This window comes from Rhineura floridana, chromosome 2, assembly GCF_030035675.1.
Source record: "Rhineura floridana isolate rRhiFlo1 chromosome 2, rRhiFlo1.hap2, whole genome shotgun sequence".
NCBI classification, from domain to species: Eukaryota; Metazoa; Chordata; class Lepidosauria; order Squamata; family Rhineuridae; genus Rhineura; species Rhineura floridana.
This window is the reverse complement of record NC_084481.1, coordinates 88,787,341-88,808,404: the sequence shown is the minus strand read 5'-3', so window position 1 is coordinate 88,808,404 and position 21,064 is coordinate 88,787,341. Positions and strand designations below refer to the sequence as shown.

General features: G+C 41.5%; 1 protein-coding gene across 1 annotated transcript in view; it reads left to right on the top strand.

The window, feature by feature from the left end:
• MARCHF4 (membrane associated ring-CH-type finger 4) overlaps positions 1-20,074 on the top strand; it is a 179,408-nt gene extending 159,334 nt beyond the window's left edge. Inside the window, exons 3-4 of the mRNA XM_061609225.1 lie at positions 3,579-3,771; positions 18,076-20,074. Of these exons, the coding sequence (XP_061465209.1) occupies positions 3,579-3,771; positions 18,076-18,440 (558 nt within the window). The 3' untranslated portion in view covers positions 18,441-20,074. The remainder of the gene's footprint in view (positions 1-3,578; positions 3,772-18,075) is intronic.
• The last annotated feature ends 990 nt before the right edge of the window (positions 20,075-21,064 follow it).

The following is a 21,064-nucleotide window of genomic DNA, read 5'->3' as shown; positions in this document are numbered from 1 at the left end:
CAACTTTAGGCTAAATTAAACAATGCTGGCATGTATTTGCTGCAGGGGCTTTGAAATAATTCCTCGCTAAATCTGAAACTGACAGGATGCTTTTTACTTATAAGGGGAAGAGGAGGATGTGCTAGATTAGAAGTTCGAGGTGGTTTATACCCACTCTTCTTACATTCATTGATGGACAGTGCTTCCAAGGAAACAAACACAAGGCAGTTCTCCTTAACTAACAGCACAATCCTACACATGTGTACTCTGAAGTAAGTGCCGCTGAGTTCAGTGGACTTACTCTCAGGTTAGTACATATAGAACTGCAGCCTTTTCTGGATGAATGCACACTTCTGAACAGTTGTTTTTGTGATTATATAGCAGCCAGATAATGGTGTTCAGAGCAGGCAAAGTACAACAACTGTGATGTGTGTAGAGAATGTAAGATTCTGAAAAACTGGTAAAGATAAATGTGAAAGCTTTGCTATTAAATGAAGCCCTTTATTGAACGTCCATGTGATGATATAGAAGAAAAGCACAGGGCAAAATGCACACATCAACAGATACTTCAAATCTATCTAGCCAGAAGATGAGATGTTTAGAAACCATTTGTAGAGCATATTTTCACAGATGGATGCCATAAATGAGTAGGTAAATGGTTACATGTGTGGAACACATTAGCTATGGTGTAAGCTAAGGTTGAATCAGAATTCAAATCCCCACTAAACTGCAAAGCTGATGTGGTGGCCTTGGGCCAGCCACTGATTCTCAGCCTAATCTACTTCATAGTGTTTTTGTACAATAAAATGGGGTGGGGCATTTATGTCATCTTGAACACTTTAGAGGAAGGTAGGATTTTATTTTATGTTTAAAAAATGCAGTGGATAAATTTAAAAAAAGCAAAGCACAAGCAGCATGTATAAAATGAAATTGCATTTTTAAAAGCAAAAAAAAGTTTTTTAAAACCCACAGGCTATATATTTACATGGAATGTTGCTTTGAAATAAAATTAAAAACACAGACATCAAAAGGAGAAACACTACACAATAATACAACAAGATAGCTAGGTAAGGAAAAAGGGAAATAATTGATTACAGTCTGTAGTATGTTATAGGGAAGCTTGTAGGACAAATAGAGTAAAAGCTCAGTAGCTTTTGAGATTGGATCTGTCAATTATGTAGCCAAATCAGGGTCAGAAAAAATACATCTGTATTTGATTGGAGTGTGATCAGAAGGTTGAAGGGATTCCACACAGGAGATAAATGAAAACTATGGCCCCATTAACATCTCTTTTTGAAAATTGGCATACTTTTCCGACTGCACTTGCTGAGTAAGTTTGTCATGGTCTCCCAAATTTGATCAATCCACTGCTGTTTTGAAGCTTATGGGGAAGACTTCTTATGCAGCTAAACTCCCAGCCTATATTTTGTCAGCCAGGCATGTAATGTTAGCTGGTAAGTTCTCACATCAGGTCACATTTCATAATGTGATCCTCCATATGTAATCAGAACATGGGCTCTGTACCTATTAAATAGCTATGGAACAGAGAGATAAGGCATACCACAAAGTACTGTGAGGTTGTCCAGAGTCAGAGCCACAGACAAGCCTGTAGTAGGCCTGGCCTCCTCAAGGATTTTGCAGGCATTTATCTTTATATTTTACATTTTAAAAAATATACAGTTCTGGACTTATTGTTTATACACATAATATAAATATTTTGTCTAGAGTGAAAGTCAAAGTCCTTCCCATTTGTCCCCAGGTATCCACTCTTGCTATCTCCCATGGCTCATTTTGGCACCCAGCCTGCCACATAGGGCTTACCCACTTTATTTATTGGTAAAGGAAGAGTAAACATGCTTCCCCTTTTCAGTATTGTGGGTCTTAAGTACAATGGCACAAGGGTTGTTGACAACGAACACTTGGATAGTACAAGCTTACACATCTTAAAATGTTATTTAAATTAAAACATATTGTATTACTTTATACAAAAAATTAAAAATATAAATGCCTTTGACTATTTGTATTCAGAGCTTTTAAAAAAATAGTTTTGCACTGCCTGAAGGCAAAGCTAAACATTATGTTGTGTATACTTTTAAACTGCCCAACTTCTTCAGCATCTTAAGACTGGTTCACACCAGGGCTGCGGAGTCGGTACGCCAGACCTTTGACTCCGACTCCTCTATTTTTCTACTGTCCGACTCCGACTCCTTCATAAATGGCAAATGTATATTAACTAGTAATAACAAATTTACTGTTGTAAAATGGTAGCACAAGGCACTTCATCACCACCACGTGAATCCAGAGCTTGGAAAAGTTACTTTTTTAAACTACAACTCCCATCAGCCCTTGGGCTCATGGAAGTTGTAGTTCAAAAAAGTAACTTTTCCAAGCTCTGGATTCACGTGGTGGTGATGAAGTGCCTTGTGCTACCATTTTACAACAGTAAATTTGTTATTACTAGTTAATATACATTTGCCATTTACGAAGGAGTCGGAGTCGGAATTGGAGTCGGAGTCGGTGCATTTCTACCGACTCCGACTCCACCCAAAATTGCTCCCGACTCTGACTCCACGACTCCAACTCCACAGCCCTGGTTCACACAGTGCTGTGTGTGTGGAATTCTGCTCATGCAATGGGACTTCCTCTCTTCTCCCTGTGCACCCTCAAAATCTGCTCCGGAGGGTTTTCTAACCCTTTGGAGCAGATTTTGAGGTTGGGGGGGGGGCGCAGCAATGGAGGGGAGGGGAGGGGAAAGTTCCATTATGCAAGTGGTAGGGATGGGTGAGAATTTTGATTCAGTTCACATTTCAAGCAGAGTTTATCAAATTTGCACTTTCTGGAACAATATGAGAACCAAAACACAGCCATCTGAAATTTGCATTTATTAGAATTTTGGGATGCAGTTCGCCAACTAAACATATTTATAAAAATTCATATATTAGGGGAAAGTGTACATAAGAATGAATATATGGGTGAAAATAACATGCAAAAAGGCATGATGTGATGAGAAATGGCTTGCAAAAATTTTGTACCTTTGTCAAAATTGCCTACAAAAATGTGTTTATTTGAAGAAATTTGCACTAAAATGGTGGAGAATTTCATGAGGATTTTAAAAAAAATAGTTGCAGATTGCTGCAGAAATGTAGAGAACTGAATTTAACATTAAAAAAATAAGAAGCTGGGAGGACCAAAACTGACAGATCTTCCCATCCCTAGCAAGTGGGCATCTGCTTCACAAACAAAACAGCATTGGATATGACCCTTTGTCTTTTTCAAACAACAGCATGACAGAACAGGGAACAGAATAGAGGGATGGAGGGGGGCAGGATATAATACTAATTTCTAATATCCAGATAAAGACAGGCACAAGACTGCCCTTTTCTTCTGAAGTACTATGTAATAATGTAGTCCATTTTGTTGCAAGAGCTGCTATCCTCTCTTACAAAAGTCCAGGTGAAATGCTGTGGGATGTTAATTGGTTGCAACTGGTGCCACTGAATAAGGAATTAATAATGTATACTTTTCACTTATGCTTCTCTTTTCTGTTTGACTTCCCCTCATCAACTTCCTTTCTTCCCACCTCCCTTGCTCTCTTGCAGTGGCAAGCCATTTCTCTGACGGTCATTGAAAAAGTTCAGATAGCGGCAGCCATTTTGGGTTCCCTCTTCCTTATCGCCAGTATCTCGTGGCTCATCTGGTCAACCTTCAGTCCTTCTGCTAAGTGGCAACGCCAAGACTTGCTCTTCCAGATCTGCTATGGAATGTACGGCTTCATGGACATTGTCTGTATAGGTGGGTGAATGAATCTGAACATCCATATGGGATGCAGTAGCCAAATTATTTTTTTATAGGAAGGAATTGAGAGATGGTGTGTATGTATGTTTGGGAGATGGGAGAGAGCAAAGTTTCAGTATTGCTGTATTTGAACTCAACAGTACTGTGTCTAATAGGTTCAAATTGTTTTGTTTTGTATGTGACATCTTAGCTGAAGTAGACCAGTTTAATTGCCTCATCTAGTATGATCCAGCATTTATCCTTTTGATCACCATGGGCCATCTAAGAATCTTCCCTAGACAAAGACATACTTAAATCTCTTCTGTTTAGGCCCAACATGGATATTCCCCAATAGCATATAGAGATAATGGTTGATATGATAAATTCCAGAGAATGAGATTAAAAATCATTAAAATACAAAGCTGTTGTATTTTCTGTCTTGTAACTCTGCTGTATATATCAAGAAAACGTCAGATTTGAAATTTATTTTGCAGATTTGTAGATTGCTTTCCAAGTTTGTACTCTAAAGTCTATTTTAGATAGATTAGTCCTGTTCAAAAAAGTCAGAATTCCAACCTTTAAGTTTCATTTCAGCTCTGATTTTAATGGTTTGAGAACCTGTATGCACAAGTCCTGATATGTGTCGCTTAATTGAGGCTGCTCATCTATTCTGATTCCAAAATAATAAACTCCATTATCCTCACGAATAAAAAGAGAAAAATGGGGAACTGATGAGCGTAATCAGTTGGTCTTCTGCTTCTGGCTGGCTTGTAACCATGCAAACAGTCCTACCTCAGAACAAAGATGAAGAGCAAAATGAAGCCATTTATAGTTAAAAAGAAATGGCTAGAAAAGGGGAATAAAATGTTTTAAATAAAAAGAACTTGGGAAATGAAAGTAGATGACTGCCCTGATTTTAATGGGAGTGCCAGAAACTGCTTATATGGAATAAAATGAAGAGTCCAGGATAAGAACATAAGAAGAGCCTGCTGGATCAGGTCAGTGGCCCATCTAGTCCAGCATCCTGTTCTCACAGTGGCCAACCAGGTGCCTGGGGGAAGCCTGCAAGCAGGACCTGAGTGCAAGAACACTCTCCCCTCCTGAGGCTTCTGGCAACTGGTTTTCAGAAGCATACTGCCTCTGACTAGGGTGGCAGAGCACAGCCATCATGGATAGTCTTCACTGGAAAGCATCACATGTCCAGCTGTCACCAGCATTGATTTTCAGTCTTCTCCAAGTGCATGAGAGGGGCAGCTTTCATTAGCTCATCTGTCATTGATGCAGAACCAAGCAAAATAAGCCCATCCTTGTTTTGGTGGTGAAGAAATGTTATGCTTTGATTAAGATCAGGGTGTGATTTCTCTATTTCCTGTGATTGCCACCTTTGTTAATACATTTGTTAACAGCTGGATTATTAAGTAAATAACATTCTCTCCCACCCCGGCAAAGCTATTGTAAAGGCACAACTATGGAATTGACTCCCACAAGAGGCAGTGATGGTCACCAACTTGGATGGCTTTAAAAGACAAATTCATAGAGGATAAGGCTATCATTGGCTAGTAGCCATGATGGCGGTGCTGTGTCTCCGCAGTTGGAGGCAGTATGCCGTTGAATGCCAGTTGCTAGAAACAGCAGAAGAGGAGAGTGTTCTTGGGCTCAGGTCCTGCTTGAGGGTTTCCCATAGGCACCTGGTTGGCCACTGTGAGAACAGGATGCTGGCCTAGATGGGCCACCGGTCTGATCTGTCAGGTTCTTCTTATGTTCTTAAGAACACTGTCAGGGGAAAATGTGGCTTTTTATAGTTACCAGTGCAATCCTTCCTCACCATAAGGCACTATTGATTCTGCTCCAAAGTCGTGGCTCCTCTCTCTCTGATCCTAGAGGTACAGGCTGTCCACTGATGCACTCCAACAAGCAGGGTGCCTTGGAAATGAGGAACGTGAAGGTTGGGTACTGAAAAGGCCACAATTAGAAGAAGGAATGCTAGTGACGGGAGAACTTGGGTGGGACTCTGCAGAATATCATACTAGCAAATGTGAAGGAGATGGATTTCTGTATACTGTCTGGACCTCTGAGTGGTTTACATGCCAATTGGAGAGACCTACTGTGGTGTGGAAGGTCTCCCCAACCACTGGGCCTGGATAGGAGCCCCTTTGGGCCACCCACCACATAAAGACAATATCACCACTACATCATGCCAGCAATGGATGTCTTTGAAAAGGCTGTGGCCTGCACAGCATGTATCAGATGACCTACCCCACTGTTCCCTCAGAGTCATCCCCAAATCCTCCTGAACCATGCTGTGCAGGCTTCACTGAGGCCTCAGTTGGTCATATGCACACTTCAGCCATTCAGAGTCATGGTGGCATCTGAAGTGTGCCTTGTATTTTCATAAACACTCAGAGACTCTGCATAAGTTGTGGCTGGCATAGGATGAATTGGGTGACACTCCTTGACACTCCCACCATCATCTGTCTCCACTGCAAAGGCACATGTTCCCTAGTTCACCTTCATGGCATTCTTTCATTCCAACACAAAATCACATAGACTCATCAGCTGCATTTGTTACTCTGCTCACTTTGAAATACTGGCAAAGACTACAGAACAGATTCTTCATCCATTAATACTGTTATGCTCGCCCCATTTCCCCAAGTGGTGAGAGGTTCAGGGAACACAGCACTTACTCATGTTTCATTTACTTTGGAAGGAGATCCCTGGAGGCTAATGCCATTTTGTAATATCTGAGTTTGTTTTCAAATGTGCAGATTTTGCACAGGTGGAGGCACAGCTTAAATGAGGGAGTGCCACCATGGTGCCCAGGTGCACCAGTGTGCTCACCAATATCTCCTATGGTGCCCACAAAAAGTCTCAAAAATCCACAATGTGTGAGAGACTGTTTGCTCTTCCTTTTCAGCTCCTCTTTGCTCTGGCGTGACCGCTCCTCCCTCTGCAACTATTTTGTGTTATTTTGCACAGTAGCAATTTTGTAACTGATGGGCTCACCATGGAAAATATAGGCAGTTCCCTAGAGTTTATCCAGTTGACTATTGTATGTGGATGTGGATCTCAACACAGAAAGGGGATAGCATGCTTTCCAGTCTGTACTTCTGTTGAACCAAAATTGGGCTGCATTTCAGGAACATTTGTGTACCCTAAGAATCAACCCCTACCTCTTTCAGCATTTTTCACACCCCTTTGTGAAAGGGTATGCTTGCAAGGAAGGAGTGTTGGGGAATAGAGAAAATGGGTCCCAAATGCCAAGCCAGCCAAGCCAACACTCCCTGGCATTGGAATGCACATCTAGAGGTGCTCCCACACTGAAAGTAATTTAGGACAGAGAAACACAGCAATGCATAAGTGCACCTCAGTGATAAGGAGTGTCAGCTGGATTGTTTGAGAGACTAAGAAATTCCCACTTAGTTCCTCCACCTTAAAGTGGCAGCAGATTTGGAGGGAAATGGCTGTGAACACACTCAGGAAAACAGGCATGAAACTGTGGAAAGTGTGTGTGAGGATCCACAAATATGTGTGCATCTCCTGAAATGGCAGCGTTTGCAATGAAAACAGAACCTCACAACCCCCCCCCATGTGCACAAAAATGGGGATAGATAGTCTTGCTGCAGGGATATGGTGTTGCTTCAAGAGGACAAGATACGCTGATGTTAAGCCCTCCCCCTTCCCTGGTAATGGCTTATAACTGCTAGAAATGGGCAGCCTAGAAGCCTCAGGTAAGAGCATCTTTACAAGTATATGGCTGGATGATTGCCCATGTACTGATGTTGCAAAGCAGGGGCTCAGTCCTCCTGTGAAGAACTTAAAAAGAAGATTGAATCAAAAGGGAGCAGAGCTAGCCTTATGAGAAAGACACATTGGGAGTTTGCTCATTAGCGACAAATTAACCAGAAAGCAGGTATGTGGGAAAATGGATCTATACTCCCTACAATTCATGAATTTCTCAGGCACTCTCTGGTGGGTGCCTGTGATTGTTGTGCAGCCATATTCCATACGTCAATCACAAAAGAGCTGAATATGCGGTTGAGGCAGGTTGGGATGGGGGGTTGTTGTATTTTCCCAGCAACAAAATCATGTGGTTTGAGAGCTGGGAAAATATGATACCCCTTCAGCAGAAGAACAGTATCAAGGGCTGCCATCTGGATTTCTCACAATTAGCAGACATCAACTGCACATTTATTATTAAGGAAACAAGACCCTTCCTGTGGCTTGATTCCTCATCCCCACCCTCTCTGCATGTTGGAACATAGAACATAGGAAACCTGAGCACTTTAGGAACATAGGAAGCTTCCTCAGACCAGATCAGACTCTGATCACATCTGCATCAGGCATTTAGAATACTATTATACCACTTTATTTATTGTTTATTAGGTTTATGTGCTGCCCTTTCTCCCAATAGGAGCCCAGAGTGGGTTAATAATCAATCTGTCTTCCCAAAGAACTCTGAGAATTGCAGCTCCGTGGGAGAATGGGGCCTCCTAACAACTCTCAACACACTTCACAAACTACAGTTCCCAGAGTACTTTGGGGGAAGCCACGACTTGTTTAAAGTAGTATAAAAGTGCTTTAAATGTATAGTGCAGAATCTTTATCCATCCAGCCCAGTATTGCCTCATGCTCACTGGCCATGGTTCTGCAGGGACTCAGGCAAAGACCTTTTCCCTCACCTGCTACTTTTAACTAGAGATGGTAGAGAGATTGAACAGGGAACATCCTGAATGCAAAACATGTGCTCTATGTCTGAGCTAGGCATGGGGAAGATAGCAACAGAGAGTTAGAGGTAATTCCATTGAGTACATTTGGAGAACCATTTTCTGTGAAAGGAAAGCCATTTGTGGGTGCCATCTAAATATATAGCTGGCAAAACAAAACAAAACACCCTCCTGAACATATACCACTGAGCCGAGTGATGACAGTTTGGAAGTTCATTGCACATTCTTGCCAGCACCTGGTCATTAATTAAATGGCAATTCCGATGCAGTTACGTCTTGCTGTCTGTATTGGTGGAGGCTGCAATTAAGGAAGCTTGATGTTTGCAGATTCAAGTGGCGTTCAGGGTCAGTAGGGCTGGAAACAATCTCTTGTTGAACATCGAGAAGTGTTAGCAGCTAATGAGAGAGTGAGGCAGATGAACAGAAGGGACTGGCCTGAGAGGGGCGCTGTACATCACAGGAGTGATTAGCAGATGGCACACATGGTGTTGTCATTGCATCAACCCACGCACTAGTATATCTCCGCGTACACAACACAGCACCCCCTGATTCAGTTAATTTATTTTCATTTTTCCAACTGCCAGTTTGCCTCATGCATATCAGATGACTGAAATAGCAAAAGTGATTTAACAAATGATGACTGAAGGCATGGACGCCTGTGGGGTGGGTGGAGTTCTTTGGGAATTTTTTCCTCATTGTTTACAGTGCTGGTTTGAAGGATTGAAATTGAAACAGGCCACAGGGTATGTTCAACAAACACTGCCATTTTGGGAAAACATTTTATTTGGGGGAAAATACATACTTTTAAAAGGTGGGATATACAGGGTTGTAGTCAACTAAGATCTACTCAGAGTAAATCCATTGAAATTAATGAACCTCAGTTAATCGTAACTTCAGTGGGTCTACTGACTAACATTGAATACCACCCACATTCTTAAATAAATAAATATAGAGTGAAGTGTTCCCCCCCCTCCATTACATGACCAGATCAACTTGGACATAGCATGGAGCAATTAGATAATATACTGCTGCATGGTCAACTGCAGCTTGTGTTGGACATGCTGCATTACTACAAGAGCTGGCTCAACAGTTTTTACATTTCTACATTTTTCATGCATCACACACATACACACACACACACACACACACAACATCTTCATCGGATCCAGAGAGTATTTAGCTCTTTGAAGAGTAGCTGAACAGTTGGGAAGATGAGATTTTAAGCCAGAGCATTCGTCTTCCCCTCCCACCACCAGCTGGCAATTTTGGGGGGCATCACTATTACCTAGGGGAAAGGTCATAGCTCAGTGTTAGAGCACATGCTTTGCATGCAGAAGGTCCCATGTTCAATCCCTGCCATCTCAGGTAAGGCTGGGAAATACTCCTGTCTGAAACCTTGGAAAACTGTTGCCATTTGGAATAGACAACACCAAGTTTGAGAGGCCGTCTGACTTGGTATAAGGCAGCTTCCTAAGTTCTACTGGAGAACCATTGCAAACCAGGAACTGCAGGCCCTCAGACTTTTCTGTTTAAAGCCAGCTGCTGAGAGTCAATGGTATCCGAAAATCATGTAGTACATCCAATGACAGCACTGCACAACCACAGGTAATAGAACAACAGGTCGATAGCCAATTAAAACTGATATGTGATGCTTGATCTTTTGTGGCTTGATGGGAAAGGTAATTAATGGAGGAGCTGCCTTTCGACACTCACAATTCAGGATCTCCTGTCAGGACTAATGGTGGCTTTATTTTAATGCTGCTGGCTGGTTTAACTATGAATTGTTTAAAACGTGCAGGACCGGAAAAATCTTTGACATTTCCTTCTGCTATCCTTTATATGTCCCATGCACAGATAGTGAGAGACAGAGGAGAATAACATACACAACAAAGATAAGAATAACATGGAACAGCTGCATTTCCTCCTTGGACAAAGACTGCATACTGTTCATGATAACAAAACTCATCCCAGTAGTTCTGTAGCCCTCTTCAGCTTAAACACATGATGGCAAAAAAATATATATGTAGGGGGTCGTAGGCGTGCATGCCTGTCCCACCCCCAATGTTGCTGTGTTGTGGTCCCTATACCCCCAACCTTTGCATGTTTAGCAGGAAGGTCTACAAGGACTTCTATGTACATTCAGCTGAACATGTTTACAAGCATCACCACAATCAGGAACTCTGTATTATCATGTTCTTGATCACAAGGAGGCTAGTAAGCATGTTCAACTGAAAGCACATAGAAACCCCATTCCAGACCTTCCTGCTCAATGAAGGGAGGGCAAGGATGTTGTGGGTGTGCCTAGCCCACACGAGGATGTTTAAGGGGAGAATGACTCATGTGATCCCAGCCAAGTACATGCTTTTTGCCCTCATCTGTTCAGGCTGAAGACCTAATGAGGGATAACGTGTGAACTGAAATCAGAGAGACCATTTTGGATTATGGAGAGAGTGGAGAGATTCATACCAACATTAATAAGCCTACTTTTAAATATATTCATTTTAAAGTGTATTTTAAAAGCATCCATTGTGTTTACTTTTATATATCTTATTAAGTAAAGCAATGTTATCAACACAAGCAAATAGTCACACCTTTTTAAGCAAAAAGAGTTTTGCTTTTGGCATCCATGCCCAACGAATAGACCTATCTAATCTCTTGCTGTGCTTTAGGGATGCTTGAGAAATCCTCATCTGAATGCTAGAGTTCTGAATGACTTGGTCTTAGGAACATAGGAACGTAGGAAACTGCCTTATAATGAGTCAGACCATTGGTCCATCTAGTTCAGTATGGTCTACACTGACTGGCAGAGGCTCTTCAGGGTTTCAGACAGGAGTCTCTCCTGGCCCTATGTGGAGATACCAGGGATTGAACCTGGGACCTTCCTGTATGCAAGGCAGTTGCTCTGCCACTGAGATACAGCCCTTCCCCTTGTTTCCTAAGGAGCTTTTCTTTTGTTTCCTAGGAGGCACCAACACATTAAAGATCCTCCACTGTTTCAGTTTTTGCTTTCAAATTTTGCAGAGTGTTGTATGTGCCTGCTTGCCACAGTTTTTAGTTTGTTTGGTTCTTTTGCACCTTTTTTCATAGAAGTATAGGAAACTGCTTTCTATCAAGTCCATCTAGCTCAGTTTTGTCTATACCGACAGGCATAATTTCTCCAGGGTTTCAGACAGGAGTCTGTCCCACACCAACCAGGAGACAGCAGGGATTGAACCTGTGACCTTTAGCATGCAAAGCAGATGCTTTGTCACTGAGCGCATACAGCCCTTCCCCATTCCTCTATGTTACCAATGCACATTTGGCCATTGATAAACACTACAAAGAAGCAATCCTGATATGATCATCTGCATTTCTGCATCAAGATTCTTTTTCTGTATGCTATACTGATGCGCCTGTGCAGTTGTGTGAGTTGATAAAGCATTGCAAAAAAAAGAAGCAATCTTGTTATGATTATATGTATATTTTTTTATGGCGATAAGGATTATTTTACCAATGTGCAGGAGCACAGTGCACATGAGTAAAACATCTCCTGATGCAATGATCTGCAGTGTCATCTACACATTTTTGCAATGTTGCACCTTGATAAGGTAGAAGGGGGGAAATGCAAAGTTATTTATTTGTTTGTTTGTTTATTATTTGATTTATATCCCACCCTTCCTCCCAGTAGGAGCCCAGGGCGGCAAACAGAAATGCTTAAAACAATTTAAAACATCATAAAAGACCTTAAAATACATTAAAACAAAACAATGTTAAAAACATTTTTTTTAAAAGCTTTAAAAACATATTTAAAAAAAAAAGGATTAAAAACATTAATAAAGAAAACATATTAAAAGCAATTCTAACACAGACACAGACTGGGATAGGTCTCAAAAGGCTTGTTGAAAGAGGAAAGTCTTCAAAAGGCACCGAAAAGATAGCAGAGATGGTGCCTGCCTAATATTTAAGGGGAGGGAATTCCACAGGGTAGGTACTGCCACACTAAAGGTCCATTTCCTATATTGTGCAGAACAGAACTCCTGATAAGATGGCATCTGCAGGAGGCCCTCACCTGCAGAGCACAGTGATCGACTGGGTATATAAGGGGTAAGATGGTCTTTCAGGTAACCTGGGTCCCAAGCTGTATAGGGCTTTGTACACCAAAACTAGAACCTTGAACTTGGCCCAGTAGCAAATGGGCAGCCAGTGCAATTCTTTCAGCAGCGGGGTGACATGTTGGCGATACACTGCCCCAGTGAGCAGTCTCGCCACCGCATTTTGCACCAGCTGCAGCTTCCGGACCAACCTCAAAGGCAGCCCCACATAGATCACATTACAGTAATCCAGCCTGGAGGTTACCATTGCGTGGACAACAGTGGTCAGGCTATCCCAGTCCAGAAACAGCCGCAGCTGTCTTCCCAGCCAAAGCTGGTAAAAGGCACTCCTAGCCACGGAGGTCACCTGGGCCTCTAGTGACAAAGACAGATCCAGGAGCACCCCCACACTACGGACCGGCTCTTTCAGAGGAAGTATGACCCCATCCAAAGCAGGCAACTGACCAATTATCCGAACTCAGGAACCACCAACCCACAGCGCCCCCGTCTTGCTAGGATTCAGACTCGGACTCAAATGAACCAAAGGAACTGAGAGCTCCAGGAAAAAATATGCATGCTCCAATTCCCAAGTAACTTTTAGAAATTCTTCTATGTAAATAGATATTTAGGGTAGAGCAAGTCCACAAAACAGTAAGGGAATAGAACAGGAAGCATTCCTAATGTGCACAACCATTGAATGGGCCAAAGATATATGTTCTATTGAGGAATAATAGCATAGAAAGAGACTATGTAATAATGAATTTAAGCAAAACCTGATTTTTGGAGAAGCAGAACTTTATTAGCCCATTGCATAACCCATAAGTACCTCAAAAGCTGGAAAAGCTCAGAATTATGATTAAGATTTGAAATACCAATCAAGGTTGTGATCTGCCTCACATACTTTACATATTTTGTCAAGATACTACTTGCCTATCAGTGCAACCCATGTTTCCACTGTGACTTTTTATCCCCTCTCAGTTTCAGCTCAATTTTAGTCAGCAAGGAATGGATAAAGCCTTTCAAAGAAATGTTTTTCTGGGTTGATGTTGGGAAGTAGACAGTCTCTATAAAAAAGGCAGTCTATGGACACCTCCATAGTGCCAATATTTTGCAAGAGGGATTCAAGTGCATGCCAGAACGTTAGGTTTGTTTAAGCAAAGTGGATTAAAGGGCTCTGTCACTTTAGCACTACTAATCTGCTTTTTAAAAGCTCTGGACTTTTTGCAGTTTGGAAAGTGACAGAGAAATACATTGAAAAGTGTGGGTAAAATGAATGATGAATGGAAAGATGTTTAAACACCCTGCAAACAAATCAGGATAAATGCAGGACAAATGCTTTTTGTTGTATGACCACCCCATAAACAAATCAGAACAAATGCTCAATAAAGACTGAATGTAATTTAGCCTTTGTGTAAGCTTTGTGCGAACAAATAAGGGTGAATGGTCAATAAACAATCGGATGTCTGGAAAAGTTAGTTAACCATATACAACTGGTTCCAAGAACATAAGATCAGTCCAAAAGTCCATCTAGTCCAGAATCCTGTTCTCCACAATGGCCAACCAATAGCTCTGGGAAGCCCACAAACAAGGCATGAAAGCACTAGCATTCCCTCGTTGTTGGTCCTCAGCAACTTGTGCCAGGTCCATTGCGTCTCCATCTCTATTTTCTGAAAATGGGGGCACCCAATGCTAGTCAAACTGCACCCCTTTCCCCCCCAAAAAAACCTGGTTGGATCAACTCAAGTGCATTTTTTAAAAACATTCAGCTTTAGACAGATTTCGCAACTGATCAGTAGATCAATGTGTTGTTCCTCCAGATGTGGCCAATGGAAATGCTTTGCTGCAGGCTGTAGAAACAGTGATTGGCTCAACACTTTGCTATGTGTGGTCCTGAAAGATATGAAGTCAGCAGTGGGGAGGAGAAGTGTGTCCAGGCGAGGGCAGAGTTGCTTCAAAATGCAGCCAGAAAATCTACTTTCACTGCTGAGAGTGAGTAGTATGCCCACAACCTCAATGACATACCGCTTCTCAACCTGGAAGTTGTACATAATCATCTTACCTATTAGCAATTGATAGATTCATCCTCTATGAATTTGCCTAATTCCCACTTAAAGTCACCAAAACCAGTGGTCATCAGCACACCCCATGGTAATGAACTCCATTCACTGTTTATGTGCTGTAGTCTGATGAAAAACTTTCTCTTGCCTGTCCTGAATCTATTTCCATCAATTTCATCCCAGCCATTGTTTTAACAAGCTGAACCAGAAAAAAAGTGGTCTTAGCAAGAACCAAGCAGGCTAAGGGCAGATTGCGATTTTGTTAAAATAAAGCCAGTTACATTGAAGGCAGCTTTCATTTGTCCAAGTACAGCAGAACACAACAGTATAGATATTTTAATGACCACAATCCAACACAAAGTTAAGCACGCTTATGCCCATTGATTTCAATAGACTGTAAGCACAATTAATTATGTTGGATTGTGGCATTTAGATTTTCAGCACAATTTGTTTACTTCTCCCCATCAATACATAAAGCATTATCTGAAAATTCATATTGTTGCCAAAGTGTATGTTTTTTAAAAAGTTACCTCCAAACTTCAATCTGTGATACTTTTCACTTGACCCTTTGTACTTAGGTATAGGCACTTCTATGCAAAAAAACCAAACAAACAAACACAGTGTGCTAGCTCTTTATATTTAAACCACTGCTTTTCCTGCGAAAATAGACCGAGGTGGGTGCCCTACACTCTCCCAGCAGCCATTTCTGAGAAACTCTGCCATTTAAATATACAGTTTGGAACTGATGTCATGTGATGTAAACGTATATAGCACAGTGGCAAAGCACAACTCTTTAGTTTCTGGCATCTTCTGTTAATAATATCTCAGGTAATAGAGGGGCCTTAGGAAAGGGCTATAGCTCAGTGGTAGAGCATCAATCCTCCAGCATCTCCAGGTAGGGCTGGGAAAGAGCTCTACCTAAAATCCTGGAGAGCCCCTTCCAGTTAGACTAGTGGTCCCCAAACCTTTCCCGCATGGACCATTTGACAATGGTATGCCTGGCGCCGACACTATTATCCTTTCGGCGCCAGGTTAAAACCTTTCTCTTCTCTGAGGCATTTTAATTTAAGTTATTTATGTAAATGCTGTAATTTCTATTTTAGATGGTGTATTTTTATATTTGTTATACTGACTTTGTAATTTTATTATTGTATATGTTGCTATGTTTGCTGCCCAGAGAGCTGTTTGCTAGTCGGGCGGGATATAAGCTGAATAAATAAAATAAATAAAATAAATAAAATAATTGCCAAGGGTCTTGGCAAACCACTTAAGGATTTTTCTTTATGTTATAACCATTGTAAGGCACTGTGTTAGATGTTGTATGATTTTTAATTGCATTTAATTGCTTTTATTTCTTATATATTGTATTTTATATTATCACGCTGTGAATTCCATAGAATTCAATTTGTAATACAGTAAAATACAATATAAGAAACAGAAGAATAAATAAAAATGCAATTAAATATCAATATCAATATTAATGCGATGGATGTGTCATCTCCCATCTTCAACCACAAATGAACAGATATGCCTTGGACCAACTGAATAAAGCTCACGGACCACTGGTGGTTACCACACTGTGATTTGTGGATCACCAGTTGTCGGTGAGCTCCATTCAGATGGTCCACAGAATATCTATAAAAATACAATTTAAAAATCATGCAACATCTAGCATAGTATATTACAATTGCTACAACAGGCAGAAAACTCATTAAGCGGTCAGCCAAGATTCTCAGCAACTTTCAAATGGTCCATGGGGAAAGAAATTTGGGGACCACTGGCATAGACCACTGTTCTTCAATGTTGGGTCCCCAGATGTTGTCGGACTACAAATCCCATCAACCCCAGCCAGCTTAGCCAATGGCCAAAGATGACGGGAGTTGTATTCCAACAACATCTGGGGACCCAACATTGAAGAACAGTGCAATTCTGAGCTGCATGAAACATTGGTTTGACTCAATAAAAGACAGCTTCCTGTGTTTTTCCTAAGGAAGCTGACCAAGATCCCTGCTTGAAATGTTACTGGGCTAAATGGGCCACTGTTCTGATTCAGTCTCAGTAGAAGACAGGTTCACACGTACTCCATTATCCATACTTGAAAACGCATGCATTAAGTGAGAAACCCCCATTCCTGTTTAACTCAAGCTACTCAAATTTATTTTGATAAAATCCTGGAGCTTCTTGCTCTTAAACCCCCTTGCTCGCTATTCACCTTTTACAGTTGCAAATGCATCCATCTACCCGCCCACTCCTCTGCTTGGTTCCTTTTTAATTTTACAGCTTCCTGAGCTTGGTGTTGGGAAATCAATAAGTAATTTGGATCCCAGCAACTGCAAAGGAAAACAAACTTATTTTTGCACTTAGAGTAAATATTTTGAAGCCCAATTTATCTAGGAAAACAGGTGTTCAGTTGATGCACTAGCCCATCCATCAACATCTTTTTATTAATTGCGTGGGTTTATATAACACACAATTTAGAAAGCAAAACAAACCACAGATTTTCTTTTTTTTAAAAAAATCCTCTTGAATCAGCCTTCTCATTAATATTCAGCTTTATGGCTGAAATGAATTAAACTTTCCACATCTGACTCATGATCTGCTGAGGTAGACTCTTAAGGTCACATACTTGAATTTCAATAATTGAGGTCAGGATTCCTCACCAAACCTTTAACAGAAATGTGAGGGATCTAGCATTCATTCTGTAATAAGTATTTGACCCTCAACATCAATATTTGGCTTCTGCAGTTGATTTTTGAACTTTGGAAATGAAGTGATCTGCCAAATTGCAGACATTTTTTAGTTCACTTGGGCAAAGTGGAAAACATGCAGATGTTATGCATGTGCCCCTCTGAATCATAGCTCATATTCCTTATTCTGAATACACAGTATATGATGCATTTGGCATTTAACATATTAGCTGGTATTCAACTAAACACCTCCACTAGCACAAGGACTTTTAGCTGTTCATACTCTTCTCCTCCCTGCCCCCATCAAATTCACAAGAGGGCATTGCATTCAAAAGATTGTCCACAGTAATCATTATGAATTAATCATAATGGCAACGTGGAAGAACCCACCCTCCCCCTTCCAATGTACAGAGGCAGTATACCTCTTAGTACCAGAGGCATCTCAATGGCTGCTGCTTAAAAACAGAATGCTGGCCTAGATGGAAATTGATCTGATCCAGAAAGGCAATTCATATGTTCTTAAGGTTCTTTGCTATGTGCATTCATTAATGTAAAACAATTATGGGACCTGGAGCACATCTTCCAAATCTTTATATTACTGTTTTGTGTTAAAGTGGGTGAGAATCTGTGTGAGCAAGAGGTACCTCCCAAGAGAAGTTATGGGAGTTGGAGCTGGCCCTAGGAGACTCTCAAATATATGCATGCAGGGAAGGTGAGTCAGTGACAGATTCATAGATTCTCTCTCTTTCTCTCCCACCTATCCACACACTCCTTTATTCTACAGGTCTAATAATCCACGAAGGGCCCTCAGTTTACCGGATATTTAAACGGTGGCAAGCAGTCAATCAACAGTGGAAGGTGCTGAACTATGACAAAACAAAAGACTTGGAGGATCAAAAAACAGGGACCAGGACCAACCAACGAACCTCCTCTCAGACTAACCATTCATCCTCCACTGGTGGTGGTGCTAGCAATTCTGCTCCAGCCGACAGTGTGGCTCAGGGAGGAGCTAGTCACACCACGGGCACCTTGTCTGACCACCACTGTGCTTATACCATCTTGCATATACTCAGCCATCTGAGGCCTCACGAACAGAGAAGCCACTCTAGCACAAACAGAGAGCTCGTCATGAGAGTCACAACTGTCTGAGGAAAGGGATTCAGGAGGCCTTAATGCAACGTGGTCTGGGAGAGGAACTCAAAAGCAGAGGGGGCATGGTGTGCCTTCCCCTGCCCCCCGGTCCTCTGCCACTGCACAAGGAGCACAAGAGGCCCTTGGCCAGCCAAGGATGGTGGAGAAGGCAGAGCCGCACACACACACCTGCCAAGAAGCGGCTGAAGAAGTTTTGCAGTCACTAGAAAGTACAACAAAACAAGTGCAATACAAAACTACAAAAACTGAACTAGGGCTTGTGGGGGGAACTTAGAGGTACAGCTGGTCTTATTAGAAGGGAATGGGCAAGATTTTAAACACCCACACAAACACATGTGCATTGAAGAGATAGAAAGGGGAGAGAAAGAATGAAAGAGCCAATATTTTTAAAAAATGTATTAACCGGGGGTTCAAGTATTTGAATGCATAATTTATTCCGTGGACCTATGCTATTTTGTGTGGCTGCAGGGTGTTCAGGCTGAAATGGCAGTCAGTTTATTGCTACTGTTATTTTATAAAAGTAAAACTCCGCCCATTTTTTACTATACAGCTCATACAAATTCCTGAATGATTTAGCTCCCTCTTCAAACACTACCATTTTTAGATGTTTTTGAGGGAGTCCACTGGAAGGGTGAGGGCAAGCTTCATTTGAGCCACAAGCATTTGTATAAATCAATGTCCAAAGCACAAGTCACTGTGATGGATGATTTATGTCAGTTTGATGTTTTGGACCACAACTCCCATCAGTCCCAATCAACATTGCTGTGCTGGCTTGGGCTGATGGGAATTGTAATCCAAAACATCTGGAGGGCACCAGGTTGGGGAAGATTTATTTATGCCATGCATCATTGAAAGAACTACTTCATTCATAGACACTGTGTCTTATTTGCAGATTTTTCAAAATGAGATTGTCCCCTATTAGATTTCCCACTTGACTTTTCCACCTCATTCTCCAAAGCCAGTTCTTTTTTTCTCTGTATCAATGATTTATCATAAATCCATATGATTTTATTGCTTTTAAATCTACTTCCTGTAATCTAGCTGCTCTTGGTTTTGCAGGCAGTCATGTTGTTTTACAAAGCAGTCTCCTTCAAGTAGTTATTAAGCCACGAACTTTGCCCTCAAGTCAAAATGAAGTCCCAGATCTAATCCTCACTGTGAACTTGGGCTCCGATCCTATGCACACTTTCTTGGAAGTAAGTCCCATTAAAGACAGTGAGATTTACTTCTGAGTAAACATGTATAGGTGGTTTAATGGTTCCCTCTCTGCAAGGAAGTCTAGGAACTGTACTGATGTGAGTTGGGCTAGAGATTGCTAAGAGAGACCTCTCATCACCCTCATCAAACTACAGTTACCAGGATTCTTTGGGAGAAGCTACATGTGTTTATAGTCTCCCCCCTGAATAAATTTTAGAATACACTCCCTTTTCTATTAGTACTTTCACAAGTACCACTAAATACTGAAGTATCCCAGGTAAAGCTGCTTTATGTTACTGTGAATGATGATTATGATTATCCAATCCACACAAGTAGGCATATCCACCAGTTTTGCATACATTAAAGCCAACTGATGAATGCTTTGACATCTACCTAGACTGTGACTCACAACATCCTGAACAAGTCTATAAAGTGTGGGTTGAATAGGGACCTGATGAATCACAATCTGGATACATCCACAAGACCAGTTCAACAACTAAATTAACTGAATAATCAACTTGATATCAACGTGTGTGTGTGTTTAAAGTCATAAGACTATGCCTCTGATAGGAACTGAGAAAGCAATCTGTACAACAACATTCCCCCAAGGTGGCACAATTTCCCATGATTCCCTAGAAAACATCTCAAGGGAATGACACAATTGAGGAGTTTGGCATGAGGAATCCTTTTGTTGTTTACATTCTCAGGGCCACTTTAGATGGCACTGCCGCCATAAAAATCTCTGGTTGTCCATGTTGGATTTCATGGACCCTTGATACAATCCAGCATAGGCTGTTCTTAATTTCTCTACCCCCATGGTGGTGCTCCATGTGAAGCTGATGCTTGACAGTACTGGCCTATCGCTTGTGGGCTGGTCTGCACAGGATCCATGCACAGGGTAAGGAGCACTGAAACATTACCAGTTCCATGGACCGTTTTTTCGCAGGGACCAGTGGAGTAGCATCCAAACCAGACATCAGGCTACTTACTTGGGTCACATCCATACCATCCATTTAAAGCACTCTTATAGCCATGCCCCCATCCCCAAAAAAGAGTCCTGGGAATGGTAGCTTGTTAAGGGTGCTCAGAATTATAGCTCTGTGAGGGGTCTCTTAACAATTCTCACTATCCTAAACAAACTACAGTTCCCAGGATTCTTTGGAGGAAGCCTTCACTGTTTGGAAGTGGTGGTAGTATCCTTTAAATAGATGGTGTGGATATGATCTAGCCAGGACAATTGTAGCAACTCAGCAGTATATGGGAGTGGTGTTTTGGGGAGGTACCAGCTGCTTTTCAGGGACGGACCTTATCTTTCTAAGCACAATTGATGACTCATTTGATATATAACAACTATGCTGGCCAGTGAGAATACTTTAAAGCTATCATTGTCGGGAATATTTGCTTCCAAAGTGGAAAATCAAAAC